This window comes from Oncorhynchus clarkii, chromosome 33 (assembly GCF_045791955.1).
Source record: "Oncorhynchus clarkii lewisi isolate Uvic-CL-2024 chromosome 33, UVic_Ocla_1.0, whole genome shotgun sequence".
Lineage (NCBI taxonomy): Eukaryota > Metazoa > Chordata > Actinopteri > Salmoniformes > Salmonidae > Oncorhynchus > Oncorhynchus clarkii.
The window spans coordinates 37851967-37875600 of record NC_092179.1 but is presented as its reverse complement, the minus strand read 5'-3'; the positions used below and the strand labels follow the sequence as shown (position 1 = coordinate 37875600).

Here is a 23634-nt window from a genome sequence, read left to right as displayed (position 1 = left end):
TGCCTGCCTGTCAGTCTCAGGGGTTCGGCGGAGGTCAAGACACACAACCAGATTACAGGCACTGGTTACAGTGAGCAGCTTCCTCTTGAGCGGACAGCTTGATGAAAACCAATCTATATTCGGGACACCCAGAAAATAGACCTATCTGCTAACAGCACACACATTATCAAGCATTGCACACATGTTATCCAGATAATGAATGTCAGCACATGTTGGCCTATATAGCAACACCCTAAAATAGGAGGCTTTATATGAGGTAGTGAAACTGCAACCACAACACTTTTAACAGCATTAGACATGAGATCATCTATAAGCTTTACAGGAATATGGCTCTGAATATATATACAGCAACACCTCCGCCATAGGCATTCCTGTCTCTTCTGTGTATGTTATATCCCTGTATTGCTACTGCTGTATTATCAAAGGCATTATCTAAGTGAGTCTCAGAGATGGCCAGTATATGAATGTTATCAGATGTAGTTTTTTTCTCCAGTTATTGATCTCATAAACCTTATTTCTACGGCTATAGTACATATGATTAATAACATAATAATAACAGCTCTCTCACTCTTCCCAGTCTTTTGATTAATAACATATATTTGTAGACCTTTCCAGCTCGACAAGAACATTGTCTGGCTAATAGAGTCAGTCAACAGGGCACTTGTGAGTGTCAATTGGTGTATGTGATGTGGGGCTGAAGCTACTGACCCAGAAGCTAGGCTCTCTCACTCCTACCAGTCTTTTTGGGAAGGAGGGTGGACAATGAGCCTGTTGTAGTGGATGTAAACAATGTCCCTACGCTCTCTGACAGCTTTCACGGCTGGGACAAGTTATTTTCCGCCTCTTGTGTACAGCTTACGAGAAGTCTTCGTTAAGGAAGATGTTTTGTTAGTCTCAAGTTCTTGGCTCTGTCCAGAACATGCCATCTTGTCCTTAAACCTCAGGAACTTGACCACATATAGGCCTGTGTCTGTCACCTGGGCTGGTGACAGGTTTTCCAGACCTCAATCTTCGCATGATCCATCTGCAGCTTTTAAAGTGATAATTTGTCTTCCTTTCTCCTCAGACTTGTCCCAGTGATGTGAATGTAACAGTTTAGCTTTCATCCGTCCCCTCGTTGGGCTCAAACCAGGGACCCCCTGCACACACCGACAACAGTCACCCACGAAGCATCGTTACCCATCGCGCCACAAAATTCACGGCCCTTGCAGAGCAAGGGGAACCACTACTTCAAGGTCTCAGAGCAAGTAACGTCACCCGATTGAAACGCTACTAACGCGCACCACCGCTAACTAGCTAGCCATTTCACATCGGTTACATGAAGACTCTGGTATGCCATCCACAACAATGTTATTTCACCTGGATTGTCCCTCTAGATATTTTCCCTCTAGACATTCCCCAGCCATCTGTAATAATGATTCACAAAGAGAGTGCTGATGTTATCTCACGTGAACTTACAGTTTGTTGTCATCTTGCTGCAAGTCTCTTTCAGGACATCCAGCTCTCCCTGAGAGAACTGCAAACTGTTCTTAATGTCCTGGACCTCTCTGGTCAGATCGTCTTAATGTCCTGGACCTCTCTGGTCAGATCGTCTTAATGTCCTGGACGTCTCTGGTCAGATCATCTTAATGTCCTGGACCTCTCTGGTCAGATCATCTTAATGTCCTGGACCTCTCTGGTCAGATCATCTTAATGTCCTGGACCTCTCTGGTCAGATCACCTTAATGTCCTGGACCTCTCTGGTCAGATCATCTTAATGTCCCGGACCTCTCTGGTCAGATCACCTTAATGTCCCGGACCTCTCTGGTCAGATCATCTTAATGTCCTGGACGTCTCTGGTCAGATCATCTTAATGTCCTGGACCTCTCTGGTCAGATCATCTTAATGTCCTGGACCTCCCTGGTCAGATCATCTTAATGTCCTGGACCTCCCTGGTCAGATCATCTTAATGTCCTGGACCTCTCTGGTCAGATCATCTTAATGTCCCGGACCTCTCTGGTCAGATCACCTTAATGTCCTGGACCTCTCTGGTCAGATCACCTTAATTTTTATTTAATTTAATAAATTTTAATTTTACAAAACTTTTTGTGTATTTGGACTAAGTTCTTGGAAGCTATTTTCCTGTTGTAACATCTGCTTGAAGACATATTTTCAGTCGTTTAAAATATTATTCACCTGTGAAAGAGAGACACTACTGTGAAAGAGAGACACTACTGTGAAAGAGAGACACTACTGTGAAAGAGAGACACTACTGTGAAAGAGAGACACTACTGTGAAAGAGAGACACTACTGTGAAAGAGAGACACTACTGTGAAAGAGAGACACTACTGTGAAAGAGAGACACTACTGTGAAAGAGAGACACTACTGTGAAAGAGAGACACTACTGTGAAAGAGAGACACTACTGTGAAAGAGAGACACTACTGTGAAATATTCTTCACCTGTGAAAGAGAGACACTACTGTGAAAGAGAGACACTACTGTCTGGAGTACTACAGTGGTACTCCCACCGGCTTTGGTTTTGGATGCCATGGTAACAACGTAGGCTGATGTTGCTACTCCACGCAGTTCCAGACAGGACAGGTCGCAAGGCAGATGGAAACAGTAACAAACAGCAGGGATTTAAGACAGCCACAAGCCTGGGACAATACGCCGGCCCCAGCCACAAGGGCTAACCACGTGGCGGGCTGTGTTCAAGCTTTCAGGAAACCTTGCTAGCTTGATCGCTAGTTAGCAGCTAGGCTAGCTGCTACGCCAAGCAGCTCTATAGACATTTGGAGGATTCCTGGACAGATAGTAGTGGTCCCAGCAACTGATGCTAACCGCGTCGCAGGATCCCCCTCTCAAAAGGTAGCTAGTAACCAAACTTCATCAATAGAACCCCTTTTCAGAGACTTTGAAAACAACAGACCGAGCTCGGTTGGAGTTCGTTGATCCCCAGTGGTGAATGAGGTGTGTTTGTCTGGGGTTATGAAATGTGTACTGTGTCCGTGTTTCAGGTGAGTGTACCTTTGTCACAGCTGTCTCCATAGTAACCAGGTGGGCAGATGCACACCCCCGGACTCATACACAGTCCACCATTCAGACACCTGGGAGAGCAGAGGGCTGGGGGGAGAGCGGAGGAGGACAGGAGAGGAGAAAAATCTACGTCAGCAACCTCAAGTATTTAATTCACCTTAAGCTGATTGTAACCCTTCACCCTTCCAACACTACATTCATTGCGATAATGAATGTTTCACTTAGCGCTGCCTGTAGAAGGCACTAAAGAGCCTTAGTACTGTTGAGTCTTGGCCAAGAATGAATATCGTAAACACAATGTCTCAAGACCCGTCGACACCCTAAAATAAAACTCAGCCGTTTTCACAGAACACTTCTCTTTAAAAACCCATAGTCTACTCTAGATGCCTCAAAGCCTCGACACGGTCTCCATAACGGATGTTCCTCTACGTAGTTCTACGGACATTTTTTGCGGCTTCATTTTTTTGTGTGTGGGGGGGGCGACCCAAAAGGAGCTCCATAGCCCTGTTTGAGTAGACGGTGAAATCCCCGTGGAGAGTCCTTACTGTTCATATGATACAAAGACAACAACAAAATACAACATTGTTCTCCACCCCCTCAGTCAGTCTGTAGCTGGACAGAGTCTCTCTCTAACCTCTTAAAGCCTTAAATAGATGGAACACGTGGTTGTCACCGCCCAACATGCCTGCCTGCCTGCCTGCCTGCCTGCCTGCCTGCCTGCCTGCCTGCCTGGCCAGCCTGCCTGCCCAGCCTGCCTGCCCAGCCTGCCTGCCCAGCCTGCCTGCCCAGCCTGCCTGCCCAGCCTGCCTGCCTGCCTTCCTGCCTGCCTGCCTGCCTGCCTGCCTGCCTGCCTGCCTACTGACATGATTGTTTTTTCTGTCATGGAAAAAGATGTCAAATAAATGTTCTCTCCATTTAACTAGTCTGGATGGAGCCTGTTGAACCAGTGCTTTGTAATTTCCATGATGTTTTTTAAGTTATGGTGCCTTGAGGCAACGTTAAGCCGCAGCAAACATAACCTTTTACAGATTCATTAATACGTTTAAATGCAACGTGGTGGTTCTGTTGTTGTCTGAAAATGACAGGCCTGCCTGAGCAGGACTGGTGTCTCATAACTGTGAAACAACACACAACCTCTTCTCTTTCTCTAGCCTTTCATTTCCTAAGGTTTTATTTGGTTTGTTTTGTTGTGGAGACATTCCAGGAAATAAAAGAAGATATTCCACCCAGCATTGTTGATGTGGGCCAAGGAGAAGGGGAAAAAAACCCACAAGAAAATAATTTTTATTTAATTCTATAGAATGAGCAACTCAAGCTATTGTGTTGACTGTGTGCTGTGTACTTACTGTATATCATTATGGTAGTGATGGAAGATAGATGGACTAGCTTGTGTGCTGTGTACTTACTGTATATCATTATGGTAGTGATGGAAGATAGATGGAATGGCTTGGATGTACAGACGAGACTAGACGTACCTTTCTCACAGTGCGGCCCGTAGAAACCATCCTGACACTCACACACCTGTCTCTCGTTGCAGAACCCACCGTTACGACAACCACCTGGACATTTAGCTGTGGAGACAGAGAGAGAGAGGCGGGGAGGAGAGAGAGGGGGGAAGAGAGACAGACAGAGAGGGGGGAAGAGAGACAGACAGACAGAGAGGGGGGAAGAGAGACAGACAGACAGAGAGGGGGGAAGAGACAGACAGACAGAGAGGGGGGAAGAGAGACAGACAGAGAGGGGGGAAGAGAGACAAACAGACAGAGAGGGGGGAAGAGAGACAGACAGACAGAGAGGGGGGAAGAGAGACAAACAGACAGACAGAGAGGGGGGAAGAGAGACAGACAGACAGACAGAGAGGGGGGAAGAGAGACAGACAGGCAGACAGAGAGGGGGAAGAGAGACAGACAGAGAGGGGGGAAGAGAGACAGACAGAGAGGGGGGAAGAGAGACAGACAGAGGGGGGAAGAGAGACAGACAGACAGACAGAAAGGGGGGAAGAGAGACAGACAGACAGACAGACAGACAGACAGACAGACAGAGAGGGGGGAAGAGAGACAGACAGAGGGGGGAAGAGAGACAGACAGACAGACAGACAGACAGAGAGGGGGGAAGAGAGACAGACAGAGAGGGGGGAAGAGACAATAAAGAGACAGAACACGTGAGAAGAGAAAAATAACAGTTGAGATGAATGAATGGCTAGTGGAGTCCTCCCTCCTTTCCTTTCTTCCTCCATTCATTCCTTCTTTCCGTTCTTCCGTCCTCCCCCTTCCTCCTCTCTCTGACACTCTCCATAGCCTGCCATCTCAGAAGACCACTTCAAGGGAACCACATTCCACTACAGTGCAGTGAGATCCCATGGACTTCCATCCCAAATGGCACCCTATTCATACATCCAAATGGCACCCTATTCATACATCCCAAATGGCACCCAATTCATACATCCAAATGGCACCCTATTCATACATCCCAAATGGCACCCAATTCATACATCCAAACGGCACCCTATTCATACATCCCAAATGGAACCCTATTCATACATCCAAATGGCACCCTATTCATACATCCCAAATGGCACCCTATTCATACATCCAAATGGCACCCTATTCATACATCCCAAATGGCACCCTATTCATACATCCCAAATGGCACCCTATTCATACATCCAAATGGCACCCTATTCATACATCCAAATGGCACCCTATTCATACATCCCAAATGGCACCCTATTCATACAGTGCCTTGCGAAAGTATTCGGCCCCCTTGAACTTTGCGACTTTTGCCACATTTCAGGCTTCAAACATAAAGATATAAAACTGTATTTTTTTGTGAAGAATCAACAACAAGTGGGACACAATCAAGAAGTGGAACGACATTTATTGGATATTTCAAACTTTTTTAACAAATCAAAAACTGAAAAATTGGGCGTGCAAAATTATTCAGCCCCTTTAAGTTAATACTTTGTAGCGCCACCTTTTGCTGCGATTACAGCTGTAAGTCGCTTGGGGTATGTCTCTATCAGTTTTGCACATCGAGAGACTGACATTTTTTCCCATTCCTCCTTGCAAAACAGCTCGAGCTCAGTGAGGTTGGATGGAGAGCATTTGTGAACAGCAGTTTTCAGTTCTTTCCACAGATTCTCGATTGGATTCAGGTCTGGACTTTGACTTGGCCATTCTAACACCTGGATATGTTTATTTTTGAACCATCCCATTGTAGATTTTGCTTTATGTTTTGGATCATTGTCTTGTTGGAAGACAAATCTCCGTCCCAGTCTCAGGTCTTTTGCAGACTCCATCAGGTTTTCTTCCAGAGTGGTCCTGTATTTGGCTCCATCCATCTTCCCATCAATTTTAACCATCTTCCCTGTCCCTGCTGAAGAAAAGCAGGCCCAAACCATGATGCTGCCACCACCATGTTTGACAGTGGGGATGGTGTGTTCAGGGTGATGAGCTGTGTTGCTTTTACGCCAAACATAACGTTTTGCATTGTTGCCAAAAAGTTCAATTTTGGTTTCATCTGACCAGAGCACCTTCTTCCACATGTTTGGTGTGTCTCCCAGGTGGCTTGTGGCAAACTTTAAACAACACTTTTTATGGATATCTTTAAGAAATGGCTTTCTTCTTGCCACTCTTCCATAATGGCTAGATTTGTGCAATATACGACTGATTGTTGTCCTATGGACAGAGTCTCCCACCTCAGCTGTAGATCTCTGCAGTTCATCCAGAGTGATCATGGGCCTCTTGGCTGCATCTCTGATCAGTCTTCTCCTTGTATGAGCTGAAAGTTTAGAGGGACGGCCAGGTCTTGGTAGATTTGCAGTGGTCTGATTCTCCTTCCATTTCAATATTATCGCTTGCACAGTGCTCCTTGGGATGTTTAAAGCTTGGGAAATCTTTTTGTATCCAAATCCGGCTTTAAAACTTCTTCACAACAGTATCTCGGACCTGCCTGGTGTGTTCCTTGTTCTTCATGATGCTCTCTGCGCTTTTAACGGACCTCTGAGACTATCACAGTGCAGGTGCATTTATACAGAGACTTGATTACACACAGGTGGATTGTATTTATCATCATTAGTCATTTAGGTCAACATTGGATCATTCAGAGATCCTCACTGAACTTTTGGAGAGAGTTTGCTGCACTGAAAGTAAAGGGGCTGAATAATTTTGCACGGCCAATTTTTCAGTTTTTGATTTGTTAAAAAAGTTTGAAATATCCAATAAATGTCGTTCCACTTCATGATTGTGTCCCTCTTGTTGTTGATTCTTCACAAAAAAATACAGTTTTATATCTTTATGTTTGAAGCCTGAAATGTGGCAAAAGGTCGCAAAGTTCAAGGGGGCCGAATACTTTCGCAAGGCACTGTACATCCCAAATGGCACCCTATTCATACATCCAAATGGCACCCTATTCATACATCCAAACGGCACCCTATTCATACATCCAAATGGCACCCTATTCATACATCCCAAATGGCATCCTATTCATACATCCAAATGGCACCCTATTCATACATCCAAATGGCACCCTATTCATACATCCCAAATGGCACCCTATTCATACATCCCAAATGGCACCCTATTCATACATCCAAATGGCACCCTATTCATACATCCCAAATGGCACCCTATTCATACATCCCAAATGGCACCCTATTCATACATCCAAATGGCACCCTATTCATACATCCAAATGGCACCCTATTCATACATCCAAATGGCACCCTATTCATACATCCCAAATGGCACCCTATTCATACATCCCAAATGGCACCCTATTCATACATCCCAAATGGCACCCTATTCATACATCCCAAATGGCACCCTATTCATACATCCCAAATGGCACCCTATTCATACATCCAAATGGCACCCTATTCCTACATCCCAAATGGCACCCTATTCATACATCCCAAATGGCACCCTTATGGGCTCCGGTCAAACGTTTAGAGTTCCACAACAGGGCCTGGTTCAAAGCAGACTGAAAACCATCTCTCTACAACAGGGCCTGGTTCAAAGCAGACTGAAAACCATCTCCCTACAACAGGGCCTGGTTCAAAGCAGACTGAATACCATCTCTCTACAACAGGACCTGGTTCAAAGCAGACTGAATACCATCTCTCTACAACAGGGCCTGGTTCAAAGCAGACTGAATACCATCTCTCTACAACAGGGCCTGGTTCAAAGCAGACTGAATACCATCTCTCTACAACAGGGCCTGGTTCAAAGCAGACTGAATACCATCTCAGTACAACAGGGCCTGGTTCAAAGCAGACTGAATACCATCTCTCTACAACAGGGCCTGGTTCAAAGCAGACTGAATACCATCTCCCTATAACAGGGCCTGGTTCAAAGCAGACTGAATACCATCTCCCTATAACAGGGCCTGGTTCAAAGCAGACTGAATACCATCTCCCTATAACAGGGCCTGGTTCAAAGCAGACTGAATATCATCTCCCTACAACAGGGTCTGGTTTAAAGCAGACTGAATACCATCTCCCTACAACAGGGCCTGGTTCAAAGCAGACTGAATACCATCTCTCTACAACAGGGCCTGGTTCAAAGCAGACTGAATACCATCTCTCTACAACAGGGCCTGGTTCAAAGCAGACTGAATACCATCTCCCTACAACAGGACCTGGTTCAAAGCAGACTGAATACCATCTCTCTACAACAGGGCCTGGTTCAAAGCAGACTGAATACCATCTCCCTACAACAGGACCTGGTTCAAAGCAGACTGAATACCATCTCTCTACAACAGGGCCTGGTTCAAAGCAGACTGAATACCATCTCTCTACAACAGGGCCTGGTTCAAAGCAGACTGAATACCATCTCCCTACAACAGGACCTGGTTCAAAGCAGACTGAATACCATCTCTCTACAACAGGGCCTGGTTCAAAGCAGACTGAATACCATCTCCCTACAACAGGATCTGGTTCAAAGCAGACTGAATACCATCTCTCTACAACAGGGCCTGGTTCAAAGCAGACTGAATACCATCTCTCTACAACAGGGCCTGGTTCAAAGCAGACTGAATACCATCTCTCTACAACAGGGCCTGGTTCAAAGCAGACTGAATACCATCTCTCTACAACAGGACCTGGTTCAAAGCAGACTGAATACCATCTCCCTACAACAGGACCTGGTTCAAAGCAGACTGAATACCATCTCTCTACAACAGGACCTGGTTCAAAGCAGACTGAATACCATCTCTCTACAACAGGGCCTGGTTCAAAGCAGACTGAATACCATCTCTCTACAACAGGGCCTGGTTCAAAGCAGACTGATAACCATCTCTCTACAACACAACATGAAGGAGAAGCCTTTGAGGTGGTAATGGATGTCAACAGAGATGTCAAACTATCCTTCTTAGTCCCGGAGATCTATCGGCGTGTGAGGAACCCTTGTTTCTGTCCAAAACGGCACCCCTATTCCCTACATAGTGCACTACTTCTGACCAGAACCCTATATAGGGAATAGGGACAGTACCTTAACACTGGCACCAGACAACATGTGGCCAGAGTCACAATAAGAAAACAATATCGGTGGCCCAAAAAGCTCCCTATTCCAATTTAGTGCACTACTTTAACCAGGTCCTATAATAGGACTCTGATTTAAAAGTAGTGCACTATCTAGGGAATAGGGTACAATTTGGGATGTAACCACTCTATCCAACACAAGGGACAGAGGGAGGGATGAGTTTGGTTTCAGTTAACACAGAATTCACTCCATCACTCTATCCAACACAAGGGACAGAGGGAGGGATGAGTCTGGTTTCAGTTAACTCAGGATTCACTCCATCACTCTATCCAACACAAGGGACAGAGGGAGGGATGAGTCTGGTTTCAGATAATTCAGGATTCACTCCATCACTCTATCCAACACAAGGGACAGAGGGAGGGATGAGTCTGGTTTCAGTTAACTCAGGATTCACTCCATCACTCTATCCAACACAAGGGACAGAGGGAGGGATGAGTCTGGTTTCAGTTAACTCAGGATTCACTCTATCCAACACGAGGAACAGAGGAAGGGACTCTATTCTATTTCCTATATAGGGCACTGCTGTTGACCAGGGACCATAGGGCACTGTTGTTGACCAGGGACTATAGGGCACTGCTGTTGACCAGGGACCATAGTGCACTGCTGTTGACCAGGGACCATAGGGCACTGCTGTTGACCAGGGCCCATAGTGCACTGCTGTTGAGCCTCTCTACTGTTGACCAAGGGCAATAGTGCACTGCTGTTGACCAGGGCCCATAGTGCACTGCTGTTGAGCCTCTCTACTGTTGACCAAGGGCAATAGTGCACTGCTGTTGAGCCTCTCTACTGTTGACCAAGGGCCCATAGTGCACTGCTGTTGACCAGGGCCCATAGGGCACTGCTGTTGACCAGGGCCCATAGTGCACTGCTGTTGAGCCTCTCTACTGTTGACCAAGGGCAATAGTGCACTGCTGTTGACCAGGGCCCATAGTGCACTGCTGTTGAGCCTCTCTACTGTTGACCAAGGGCCCACATCAAATCTACTATATACAGTAGAGAGACTATATACAGTAGAGAGACTATATACAGTAGAGAGGCTATATACAGTAGAGAGACTATATACAGTAGAGAGGCTATATACAGTAGAGAGACTATATACAGTAGAGAGGCTATATACAGTAGAGAGGCTCTATACAGTAGAGAGACTATATACAGTAGAGAGGCTATATACAGTAGAGAGGCTATATACAGTAGAGAGGCTACATACAGTAGAGAGACTATATACAGTAGAGACTATATACAGTAGAGAGGCTATATACAGTAGAGAGACTATAGAAGTAGAGAGACTATATACAGTAGAGAGACTATATACAGTAGAGAGACTATATACAGTAGAGAGGCTATATACAGTAGAGAGGCTATATACAGTAGAGAGACTATATACAGTAGAGAGGCTATATACAGTAGAGAGACTATATACAGTAGAGAGACTATATACAGTAGAGAGGCTATATACAGTAGAGAGGCTATAGAGAGGCTATATACAGTAGAGAGACTATATACAGTAGAGAGGCTATATACAGTAGAGAGACTATATACAGTAGAGAGACTATATACAGTAGAGAGGCTATATACAGTAGAGAGACTATATACAGTAGAGAGGCTATATACAGTAGAGAGGCTATATACAGTAGAGAGGCTATATACAGTAGAGAGGCTACATACAGTAGAGAGGTTATATACAGTAGAGAGGCTGTATATACAGAGAGGCTATATACAGTAGAGAGGCTATAGACAGTAGAGAGAACCCCAACCCTGTCTATATAGCACCCCAACCCTGTCTATATAGTACCACAAACCCTGTCTATATAGAACCCCAACCCTGTCTATATAGCACCCCAACCCTGTCTATATAGCACCCCAACCCTGTCTATATAGAACCCCAACCCTGTACCCCAACCCTGTCTATATAGCACCCCAACCCTGTCTATATAGAACCCCAACCCTGTCTATATAGCACCCCAACCCTGTCTATATAGCACCCCAACCCTGTCTATATAGCACCCCAACCCTGTCTATATAGCACCCCAACCCTGTCTATATAGCACCACAAACCCTGTCTATATAGCACCCCAACCCTGTCTATATAGCACCCCAACCCTGTCTATATAGAACCCCAACCCTGTCTATATAGAACCCCAACCCTGTCTATATAGCACCCCAACCCTGTCTATATAGAACCCCAACCCTGTCTATATAGCACCCCAACCCTGTCTATATAGAACCCCAACCCTGTCTATATAGCACCCCAACCCTGTACCCCAACCCTGTCTATATAGAACCCCAACCCTGTCTATATAGAACCCCAACCCTGTACCCCAACCCTGTCTATATAGTACACCAACTCTGTACCCCAACCCTGTCTATATAGAACCCCAACCCTGTCTATATAGAACCCCAACCCTGTCTATATAGAACCCCAACCCTGTCTATATAGTACCCCAACCCTGTCTATATAGAACCCCAACCCTGTCTATATAGAACCCCAACCCTGTCTATATAGAACCCCAACCCTGTCTATATAGAACCTCAACCCTGTCTATATAGAACCCCAACCTTGTCTATATAGAACCCCAACCCTGTCTATATAGAACCCCAACCCTGTCTATATAGAACCCCAACCCTGTCTATATAGCACCCCAACCCTGTCTATATAGAACCCCAACCCTGTCTATATAGAACCCCAACCCTGTCTATATAGCACCCCAACCCTGTCTATATAGAACCCCAACCCTGTCTATATAGCACCCCAACCCTGCACCCCAACCCTGTCTATATAGCACCCCAACCCTGTCTATATAGTACCACAAACCCTGTCTATATAGCACCCCAACCCTGTCTATATAGAACCCCAACCCTGTCTATATAGAACCCCAACCCTGTCTATATAGAACCCCAACAAGGTACCCCAAACCTGCACCCCAACCCTGTCTATATAGAACCCCAACCCTGTCTATATAGAACCCCAACCCTGTCTATATAGAACCCCAACCCAGTCTATATAGAACCCCAACAAGGTACCCCAACCCTGCACCCCAACCCTGTCTATATAGAACCCCAACCCTGTCTATATAGAACCCCAACAAGGTACCCCAACCCTGCACCCCAACCCTGTCTATATAGAACCCCAACCCTGTCTATATATATATAGAACCCCAACCCTGTCTATATAGAATCCCAACCCTGTACCCCAACCCTGTCTATATAGAACCCCAACCCTGTCTATTTAGAACCCCAACCCTGTCTATTTAGAACCCCAACCCTGTCTATATAGAACCCCAACCCTGTCTATATAGCACCCCAACCCTGTTTATATAGAACCCCAAACCTGTCTATATAGAACCCCAACCCTGTACCCTAACCCTGTCTATATAGTACACCAACTCTGTACCCCAACCCTGTCTATATAGAACCCCAACCCTGTCTATATAGTACCCCAACCCTGTCTATATAGAACCCCAACCCTGTCTATATAGTACCCCAACCCTGTCTATATAGAACCCCAACCCTGTACCCCAACCCTGTCTATATAGCACCCCAACCCTGTCTATATAGCACCCCAACCCTGTCTATATAGTACCACAAACCCTGTCTATATAGAACCCCAACCCTGTCTATATAGTACCCCAACCCTGTCTATATAGAACCCCAACCCTGTCTATATAGAACCCCAACCCTGTCTATATAGAACCCCAACCCTGTCTATATAGCACCCCAACCCTGTCTATATAGTACCACAAACCCTGTCTATATAGCACCCCAACCCTGTCTATATAGAACCCCAACCCTGTCTATATAGAACCCCAACCCTGTCTATATAGAACCCCAACAAGGTACCCCAACCCTGCACCCCAACCCTGTCTATATAGAACCCCAACCCTGTCTATATAGAACCCCAACCCTGTCTATATAGAACCCCAACAAGGTACCCCAACCCTGCACCCCAACCCTGTCTATATAGAACCCCAACCCTGTCTATATAGAACCCCAACAAGGTACCCCAACCCTGCACCCCAACCCTGTCTATATAGAACCCCAACCCTGTCTATATATATATAGAACCCCAACCCTGTCTATATAGAATCCCAACCCTGTACCCCAACCCTGTCTATATAGAACCCCAACCCTGTCTATTTAGAACCCCAACCCTGTCTATTTAGAACCCCAACCCTGTCTATATAGAACCCCAACCCTGTCTATATAGCACCCCAACCCTGTTTATATAGAACCCCAAACCTGTCTATATAGAACCCCAACCCTGCACCCCAACCCGGTCAATATAGCACCCCAACCCTGTCTATATAGTACACCAACTCTGTACCCCAACCCTGTCTATATAGAACCCCAACCCTGTCTATATAGAACCCCAACCCTGTCTATATAGAACCCCAACCCTGTCTATATAGTACCCCAACCCTGTCTATATAGCACCCCAACCCTGTCTATATAGAACCCCAACCCTGTCTATATAGAACCCCAACCCTGTCTATATAGAACCCCAACCCTGTCTATATAGAACCCCAACCCTGTCTATATAGAACCTCAACCCTGTCTATATAGAACCCCAACCTTGTCTATATAGAACCCCAACCCTGTCTATATAGAACCCCAACCCTGTCTATATAGAACCCCAACCCTGTCTATATAGCACCCCAACCCTGTCTATATAGAACCCCAACCCTGTCTATATAGAACCCCAACCCTGTCTATATAGCACCCCAACCCTGTCTATATAGAACCCCAACCCTGTCTATATAGCACCCCAACCCTGCACCCCAACCCTGTCTATATAGCACCCCAACCCTGTCTATATAGTACCACAAACCCTGTCTATATAGCACCCCAACCCTGTCTATATAGAACCCCAACCCTGTCTATATAGAACCCCAACCCTGTCTATATAGAACCCCAACAAGGTACCCCAAACCTGCACCCCAACCCTGTCTATATAGAACCCCAACCCTGTCTATATAGAACCCCAACCCTGTCTATATAGAACCCCAACCCTGTCTAAATAGAACCCCAACAACGTACCCCAACCCTGCACCCCAACCCTGTCTATATAGAACCCCAACCCTGTCTATATAGAACCCCAACAAGGTACCCCAACCCTGCACCCCAACCCTGTCTATATAGAACCCCAACCCTGTCTATATATATATATAGAACCCCAACCCTGTCTATATAGAATCCCAACCCTGTACCCCAACCCTGTCTATATAGAACCCCAACCCTGTCTATTTAGAACCCCAACCCTGTCTATTTAGAACCCCAACCCTGTCTATATAGAACCCCAACCCTGTCTATATAGCACCCCAACCCTGTTTATATAGAACCCCAAACCTGTCTATATAGAACCCCAACCCTGTACCCTAACCCTGTCTATATAGTACACCAACTCTGTACCCCAACCCTGTCTATATAGAACCCCAACCCTGTCTATATAGTACCCCAACCCTGTCTATATAGAACCCCAACCCTGTCTATATAGTACCCCAACCCTGTCTATATAGAACCCCAACCCTGTACCCCAACCCTGTCTATATAGCACCCCAACCCTGTCTATATAGCACCCCAACCCTGTCTATATAGTACCACAAACCCTGTCTATATAGAACCCCAACCCTGTCTATATAGTACCCCAACCCTGTCTATATAGAACCCCAACCCTGTCTATATAGAACCCCAACCCTGTCTATATAGAACCCCAACCCTGTCTATATAGCACCCCAACCCTGTCTATATAGTACCACAAACCCTGTCTATATAGCACCCCAACCCTGTCTATATAGAACCCCAACCCTGTCTATATAGAACCCCAACCCTGTCTATATAGAACCCCAACAAGGTACCCCAACCCTGCACCCCAACCCTGTCTATATAGAACCCCAACCCTGTCTATATAGAACCCCAACCCTGTCTATATAGAACCCCAACAAGGTACCCCAACCCTGCACCCCAACCCTGTCTATATAGAACCCCAACCCTGTCTATATAGAACCCCAACAAGGTACCCCAACCCTGCACCCCAACCCTGTCTATATAGAACCCCAACCCTGTCTATATATATATAGAACCCCAACCCTGTCTATATAGAATCCCAACCCTGTACCCCAACCCTGTCTATATAGAACCCCAACCCTGTCTATTTAGAACCCCAACCCTGTCTATTTAGAACCCCAACCCTGTCTATATAGAACCCCAACCCTGTCTATATAGCACCCCAACCCTGTTTATATAGAACCCCAAACCTGTCTATATAGAACCCCAACCCTGCACCCCAACCCTGTCTATATAGCACCCCAACCCTGTCTATATAGTACACCAACTCTGTACCCCAACCCTGTCTATATAGAACCCCAACCCTGTCTATATAGAACCCCAACCCTGTCTATATAGAACCCCAACCCTGTCTATATAGTACCCCAACCCTGTCTATATAGAACCCCAACCCTGTACCCCAACCCTGTCTATATAGAACCCCAACCCTGTCTATATAGAACCCCAACCCTGTCTATATAGCACCCCAACCCTGTCTATATAGTACCACAACCCTGTCTATATAGAACCCCAACCCTGTACCCCAACCCTGTCTATATAGAACCCCAACCCTGTACCCCAACCCTGTCTATATAGAACCCCAACCCTGTACCCCAACCCTGTCTATATATGTGTGTGTGTGTGGAGGGGGATTACTGGTGTGTGGAGGGGTACTGGTGTGTGTGGGGGGGGGGGGGGGGGTACTGGTGTGTGTGGAGGGGGGGTACTGGTGTGTGGAGGGGGGGTACTGGTGTGTGGAGGGGGGTACTGGTGTGTGGAAGGGGGTACTGGTGTGTGGAAGGGTACTGGTGTGTGTGTGTGTGGAGGGGTACTGCTGTGTGTGTGTGTGGAGGGGCACTGCTGTGTGTGTGGAGGGGTACTGCTGTGTGTGTGTGGAGGGGCACTGCTGTGTGTGTGTGGAGGGGTACTGCTGTGTGTGTGTGTGGAGGGGTACTGCTGTGTGTGTGTGTGTGGAGGGGTACTGCTGTGTGTGTGTGTGGAGGGGTACTGCTGTGTGTGTATGTGGAGGGGTACTGCTGTGTGTGTGTGGAGGGGTACTGCTGTGTGTGGAGGGGTACTGCTGCGTGTGTGTGGAGGGGTACTGCTGTGTGTGTGTGGAGGGGTACTGCTGTGTGTGTGTGGAGGGGTACTTGTGTGTGTGTGTGGAGGGGTACTGGTGTGTGTGGAGGGGTACTGCTGTGTGTGTGTGGAGGGGTACTGGTGTGTGTGTGTGGAGGGGTACTGCTGTGTGTGTGTGTGGAGGGGTACTGCTGTGTGTGTGTGTGGAGGGGTACTGCTGTGTGTGTGTGTGGAGGGGTACTGCTGTGTGTGTATGTGGAGGGGTACTGCTGTGTGTGTATGTGGAGGGGTACTGCTGTGTGTGTGTGGAGGGGTACTGCTGTGTGTGTGTGGAGGGGTACTGCTGTGTGTGTGTGGAGGGGTACTGGTGTGTGTGTGTGGAGGGGTACTTGTGTGTGTGTGTGGAGGGGTACTGGTGTGTGTGGAGGGGTACTGCTGTGTGTGTGTGGAGGGGTACTGGTGTGTGTGTGTGGAGGGGTACTGCTGTGTGTGTGTGGAGGGGTACTGCTGTGTGTGTGTGGAGGGGTACTGGTGTGTGTGGAGGGGTACTGCTGTGTGTGTGTGGAGGGGTACTGGTGTGTGTGGAGGGGTACTGCTGTGTGTGTGTGGAGGGGTACTGGTGTTTGTGGAGGGGTACTGCTGTGTGTGTGTGGAGGGATACTGGTGTGTGTGTGTGTGTGTGTGTGTGGAGGGGTACTGGTGTGTGTGTGTCTCCTGTTCCAGCCTCAATCTGCAGCTGGCAGAGTTCCCATGACATCATGCCCCAGCTATGGCCTTTGTCCTGGACTCTGATTGGCAGGTAACTTCACTCCCCTCGCTCCTCCCCTGGTCACAAAGCCTCCCCAGCTCTCTCTCCTTCTCTCTCTTTCTCTCTCCTTCTCTCTCTCTCTTTCTCTCTCCTTCTCTCTCTCTCCTTCTCTATCTCTCTCTCTCTCCTTCTCTATCTCTCTCTCTCGCTCTCTCTCTCCCCTCTCTCTCTCTCCTCTCTCTCTCTCTCCTTCCCTCGCTCTCTCTCCTTCTCTCTCTCTGTCTCTCTCGCTTTCTCTCTCTTTCTCTCTCCTTCTCTCTCTCCTCTCTCTCTCTCCTTCTCTCTCTCCCCTCTCTCTCTCCCCTCTCTCTCTCTCTCCTTCCCTCGCTCTCTCTCCTTCTCTCTCTCTCTCTCCACTGAGCTCTGATCCAATCCAGCAGGCAGGAACATATGGGCCATGTCCCAAATGGCATCCTATTTCCGACATAGTGCCCTACTACCCACAGTGTTCAGGTCAAACGTAGTGCACTATATGGGGAATAGGGTTCCATTTTGGATGCAAACCCAGTAACACATGGGATCTATAGATCTACCATGGGATCTATTTACCCTCCACCCTGATGATGAAGGATTGAGATCACTGATCTATACATCCTGCTGTCTCTATACCCCTCTATACATCCTGCTATCTCTATACATCCTGCTGTCTCTATACATCCTGTTGTCTCTATACATCCTGCTGTCTCTATACATCCTGTTGTCTCTTTACATCCTGCTGTCTCTATACATCCTGCTGTCTCTATACATCCTGTTGTCTCTATACATCCTGCTGTCTCTATACATCCTGTTGTCTCTTTACATCCTGCTGTCTCTATACATCCTGCTGTCTCTATACATCCTGCTGTCTCTATACATCCTGCTGTCTCTATACATCCTGCTGTCTCTATACATCCTGCTGTCTCTATACCTCTCTATACATCCTGCTGTCTCTATACTTCCTGCTGTCTCTATACATCCTGCTGTCTCTATACCCCTCTATACATCCTGCTGTCTCTATACATCCTGCTGTCTCTATACCTCTCTATACATCCTGCTGTCTCTATACATCCTGCTGTCTCTATACATCCTGCTGTCTCTATACATCCTGCTGTCTCTATACATCCTGCTGTCTCTATACCCCTCTATACATCCTGCTGTCTCTATACATCCTGCTGTCTCTATACCTCTCTATACATCCTGCTGTCTCTATACTTCCTGCTGTCTCTATACATCCTGCTGTCTCTATACCCCTCTATACATCCTGCTGTCTCTATACATCCTGCTGTCTCTATACATCCTGCTGTCTCTATACCTCTCTATACATCCTGCTGTCTCTATACATCCTGCTGTCTCTATACATCCTGCTGTCTCTATACCTCTCTATACATCCTGCTGTCTCTATACATCCTGCTTGTCTCTATACATCCTGCTGTATCTATACATCCTGCTGTCTCTATACATCCTGCTGTCTCTATACCCCTCTATACATCCTGCTGTCTCTATACATCCTGCTGTCTCTATACATCCTGCTGTCTCTATACATCCTGCTGTCTGCTGTCTCTATACATCCTGCTGTCTCTATACCCCTCTATACATCCTGCTGTCTCTATACATCCTGCTGTCTCTATACATCCTGCTGTCTCTATACATCCTGCTGTCTCTATACATCCTGCTGTCTGTCTGTCTCTATACCTCCTCTATACATCCTGCTGTCTCTATACATCCTGCTGTGTCTCTATACATCCTGCTGTCTCTATACATCCTGCTGTCTCTATACATCCTGCTGTCTCTATACATCCTGCTGTCTCTATACCACTCTATACATCCTGCTGTCTCTATACATCCTGCTGTCTCTATACATCCTGCTGTCTCTATACATCCTCCTGTCTCTATACCCCTCTATACATCCTGCTGTCTCTATACATCCTGCTGTCTCTATACATCCTGCTGTCTCTATACATCCTCCTGTCTCTATACCCCTCTATACATCCTGCTGTCTCTATACATCCTGCTGTCTCTATACATCCTGCTGTCTCTATACCCCTCTATACATCCTGCTGTCTCTACACATCCTGCTGTCTCTGTACATCCTGCTGTCTCTATACATCCTGCTGTCTCTTTACATCCTGCTGCTGTCTCTATACATCCTGCTGTCTCTGTACATCCTGCTGTCTCTATACATCCTGCTGTCTCTATACATCCTGCTGTCTCTATACATCCTGCTGTCTCTATACATCCTGCTGTCTCTATACCCCTCTATACATCCTGCTGTCTCTATACATCCTGCTGTCTCTATACCCCTCTATACATCCTGCTGTCTCTACATCCTGCTGTCTCTATACATCCTGCTGTCTCTATACATCCTGCTGTCTCTATACATCCTGCTGTCTCTATACATCCTGCTGTCTCTATACATCCTGCTGTCTCTATACATCCTGCTTGTCTCTATACATCCTGCTGTCTCTATACATACCCTGCTGTCTCTATACATGCTGTCCTGCCTGCTGTCTCTATACCCCTCTATACATCCTGCTATCTCTATACATCCTGCTGTCTCTATACATCCTGCTGTCTCTATACCTCTCTATACATCCTGCTGTCTCTGTACATCCTGCTGTCTCTATACCCCTCTATACCTCCTGCTGTCTCTATACCTCTCTATACATCCTGCTGTCTCTGTACATCCTGCTGTCTCTATACCCCTCTATACCTCCTGCTGTCTCTATACCTCTCTATACATCCTGCTGTCTCTGTACATCCTGCTGTCTCTATACCCCTCTATACATCCTGCTGTCTCTATACCTCTCTATACATCCTGCTGTCTCTGTACATCCTGCTGTCTCTATACCCCTCTATACCTCCTGCTGTCTCTATATACCTCTCTATACCTGCTGTCTCTATACTGCTGTCTCTATACCCCTCTATACATCCTGCTGTCTCTATACTCATCCTGCTGTCTCTATACATCCTGCTGTCTCTATACATCCTGCTGTCTCTATACATCCTACTGTCTCTATACATCCTGCTGTCTCTATACCCCTCTATACATCCTGCTGTCTCTATACCTCTCTATACATCCTGCTGTCTCTATACATCCTGCTGTCTCTATACATCCTGCTGTCTCTATACCCCTCTATACCTCCTGCTGTCTCTATACCTCTCTATACATCCTGCTGTCTCTATACATCCTGCTGTCTCTATACCCCTCTATACATCCTGCTGTCTCTATACCTCTCTATACATCCTGCTATCTCTGTACATCCTGCTGTCTCTATACCCCTCTATACATCCTGCTGTCTCTATACATCCTGCTGTCTCTATACATCCTGCTGTCTCTATACCCCTCTATACATCCTGCTGTCTCTATACCTCCTGCTGTCTCTATACATCCTGCTGTCTCTATACATCCTGCTGTCTCTATACCTCTCTATACATCCTGCTGTCTCTATACATCCTGCTGTATATACATCCTGCTGTCTCTATACATCCTGCTGTCTCTATACATCCTGCTGTCTCTATACATCCTGCTGTCTATACATCCTGCTGTCTCTATACATCCTGCTGTCTCTATACATCCTGCTGTCTCTATACATCCTGCTGTCTCTACATCCTGCTGTCTCTACCTCTCTATACATCCTGCTGTCTCTATACCTCTCTATACATCCTGCTGTCTCTATACATCCTGCTGTCTCTATACATCCTGCTGTCTCTATACCCCTCTATACATCCTGCTGTCTCTATACCTCTCTATACATCCTGCTGTCTCTATACATCCTGCTGTCTCTATACCCCTCTATACATCCTGCTGTCTCTATACATCCTGTTGTCTCTATACATCCTGCTGTCTCTATACATCCTGCTGTCTCTATACATCCTGCTGTCTCTATACCCCTCTATACATCCTGCTGTCTCTATACATCCTGCTGTCTCTATACCCCTCTATACATCCTGCTTTCTCTATACATTCTGCTGTCTCTATACATCCTGTTGTCTCTATACATCCTGCTGTCTCTATACCCCTCTATACATCCTGCTGTCTCTGTACATCCTGCTGTCTCTATACATCCTGCTGTCTCTATACCCCTCTATACACCCTGCTGTCTCTATACATCCTGCTGTCTCTATACATCCTGCTGTCTCTATACCCCTCTATACATCCTGCTGTCTCTATACATCCTGCTGTCTCTATACCCCTCTATACATCCTGCTGTCTCTATACATCCTGCTGTCTCTATACATCCTGCTGTCTCTATACCCCTCTATACATCCTGCTGTCTCTATACATCCTGCTGTCTCTATACATCCTGCTGTCTCTATACATCCTGCTGTCTCTATACATCCTGCTGTCTCTATACATCCTGCTGTCTCTATACATCCTGCTATACATCCTGCTATCTCTATACATCCTGCTGTCTCTATACATCCTGCTGTCTCTATACATCCTGCTGTCTCTATACATCCTGCTGTCTCTATACCCCTCTATACATCCTGCTGTCTCTATACATCCTGCTATCTCTATACCCCTCTATACATCCTGCTATCTCTATACCCCTCTATACATCCTGCTGTCTCTATACATCCTTCTGTCTCTATACATCCTGCTGTCTCTATACATCCTGCTGTCTCTATACCCCTCTATACATCCCGCTGTCTCGCCACCACCCTAAAGCAGGGCATCTGAACCACTTCTGTTGTGGTTGTACCACATCTTATAATATAAAGTCAGCAGTAGCAGAGGTAGAACTAAATCAGACAGGGTAATGTTATAATATCCAGTCAGCAGAGGTAGAACTAAATCAGACAGGGTAATGTTATAATATCCAGTCAGAAGAGGCAGAGGTAAAACTAAATCAGACAGGGTAATGTTATGATATCCAGTCAGCAGTAGCAGAGGTAGAACTAAATCAGACAGGGTAATGTTATAATATCCAGTCAGCAGTAGCAGAGGTAGAACTAAATCAGACAGGGTAATGTTATAATATCCAGTTAGCAGCAGCAGAGGTAGAACTAAATCAGACAGGGTAATGTTATAATATCCAGTCAGCAGTAGCAGAGGTAATGAACTAAATCAGACAGGGTAATGTTATAATATCCAGTCAGTAGAGGTAGAACTAAATCAGACAGGGTAATGTTATAATATCCAGTCAGCAGAGGTAGAGCTAAATCAGACAGGGTAATGCAGACTGAGACCTACCCAATCATCTCTGGTGATGCTGAGAGCTAGCCAATCATCTCTCTGACGATGCTGAGAGCTCGCCAATCATCTCAAGAGATGCTGAGAGCTAGCCAATCATCTCTGGTGATGCTGAGAGCTAGCCAATCATCTCTGGCGATATTGAGAGCTAGCCAATCATCTCTGGCGATATTGAGAGGTAGCCAATCATCTCTGGTGAAATTGAGAGCTAGCCAATCATCTCTGGCGATGCTGAGAGCTAGCCAATCATCTCTGGCGAAATTGAGAGCTAGACAATCATCTCTGGCAATGCTGAGAGCTAGCCAATCATCTCTGATGATAATGAGAGACAATATTCTTCACTCGCCTCACCTCGCCTCACCTCTCCTCTCCTCTCCTCTCCTCTTCTGCTTTCCCCTTCTCTGATCTCCCCTCCCCTCCTCTCCTGTCACCTCTTCTTCTAGTAGACCATTCAAAACAGAGGTAACATGTTAAACATGCAAATTAAACTCTAGGAGCTGCGTCCTCACCTCTCTGGCAGGTCTTGAAGAAGATGGCATTGTGAGGTGTCCTCAGGATGATGTTCCCACCGGCGTCCATGACCAGTATGGTGACCTCGAACGCCGCTACGCCATCCTGGTCTCCTAAACACGGGAAGCCCACCTGCACCACTTAAAACACAGAGAAACATCATATTACAACGCAGTAATCAGTATGCAAGCTATTATGATTAATTTCAAGCTATTGTGACTGATTTCAAGCTATTGTGACTGATTTCAAGCTATTGTGACTGGTTTCAAGCTATTGTGACTGATTTCAAGCTATTGTGACTGATTTCAAGCTATATGACTGATTTCAAGCTATTGTGACTGATTTCAAGCTATTGTGACTGATTTCAAGCTATTGTGACAAGCTATTGTGACTGGTTTCAAGCTATTGTGACTGATTTCAAGCTATTGTGACTGGTTTCAAGCTATTATGACTGATTTCAAGCTATTGT

The 23634-nt window shown here is 46.4% G+C and overlaps 1 protein-coding gene across 1 annotated transcript in view; it reads right to left on the bottom strand.

Annotated features, from left to right (window-relative positions):
* LOC139393058 (wnt inhibitory factor 1-like) overlaps window positions 1-23634 on the bottom strand; it is a 55752-nt gene that overhangs the window by 19320 nt on the left and 12798 nt on the right. The window contains exons 4-6 of the mRNA XM_071141395.1: window positions 23165-23305; window positions 4492-4587; window positions 3008-3103 (exon numbers count right to left, since the gene is read on the bottom strand). Of these exons, the coding sequence (XP_070997496.1) occupies window positions 3008-3103; window positions 4492-4587; window positions 23165-23305 (333 nt within the window). The remainder of the gene's footprint in view (window positions 1-3007; window positions 3104-4491; window positions 4588-23164; window positions 23306-23634) is intronic.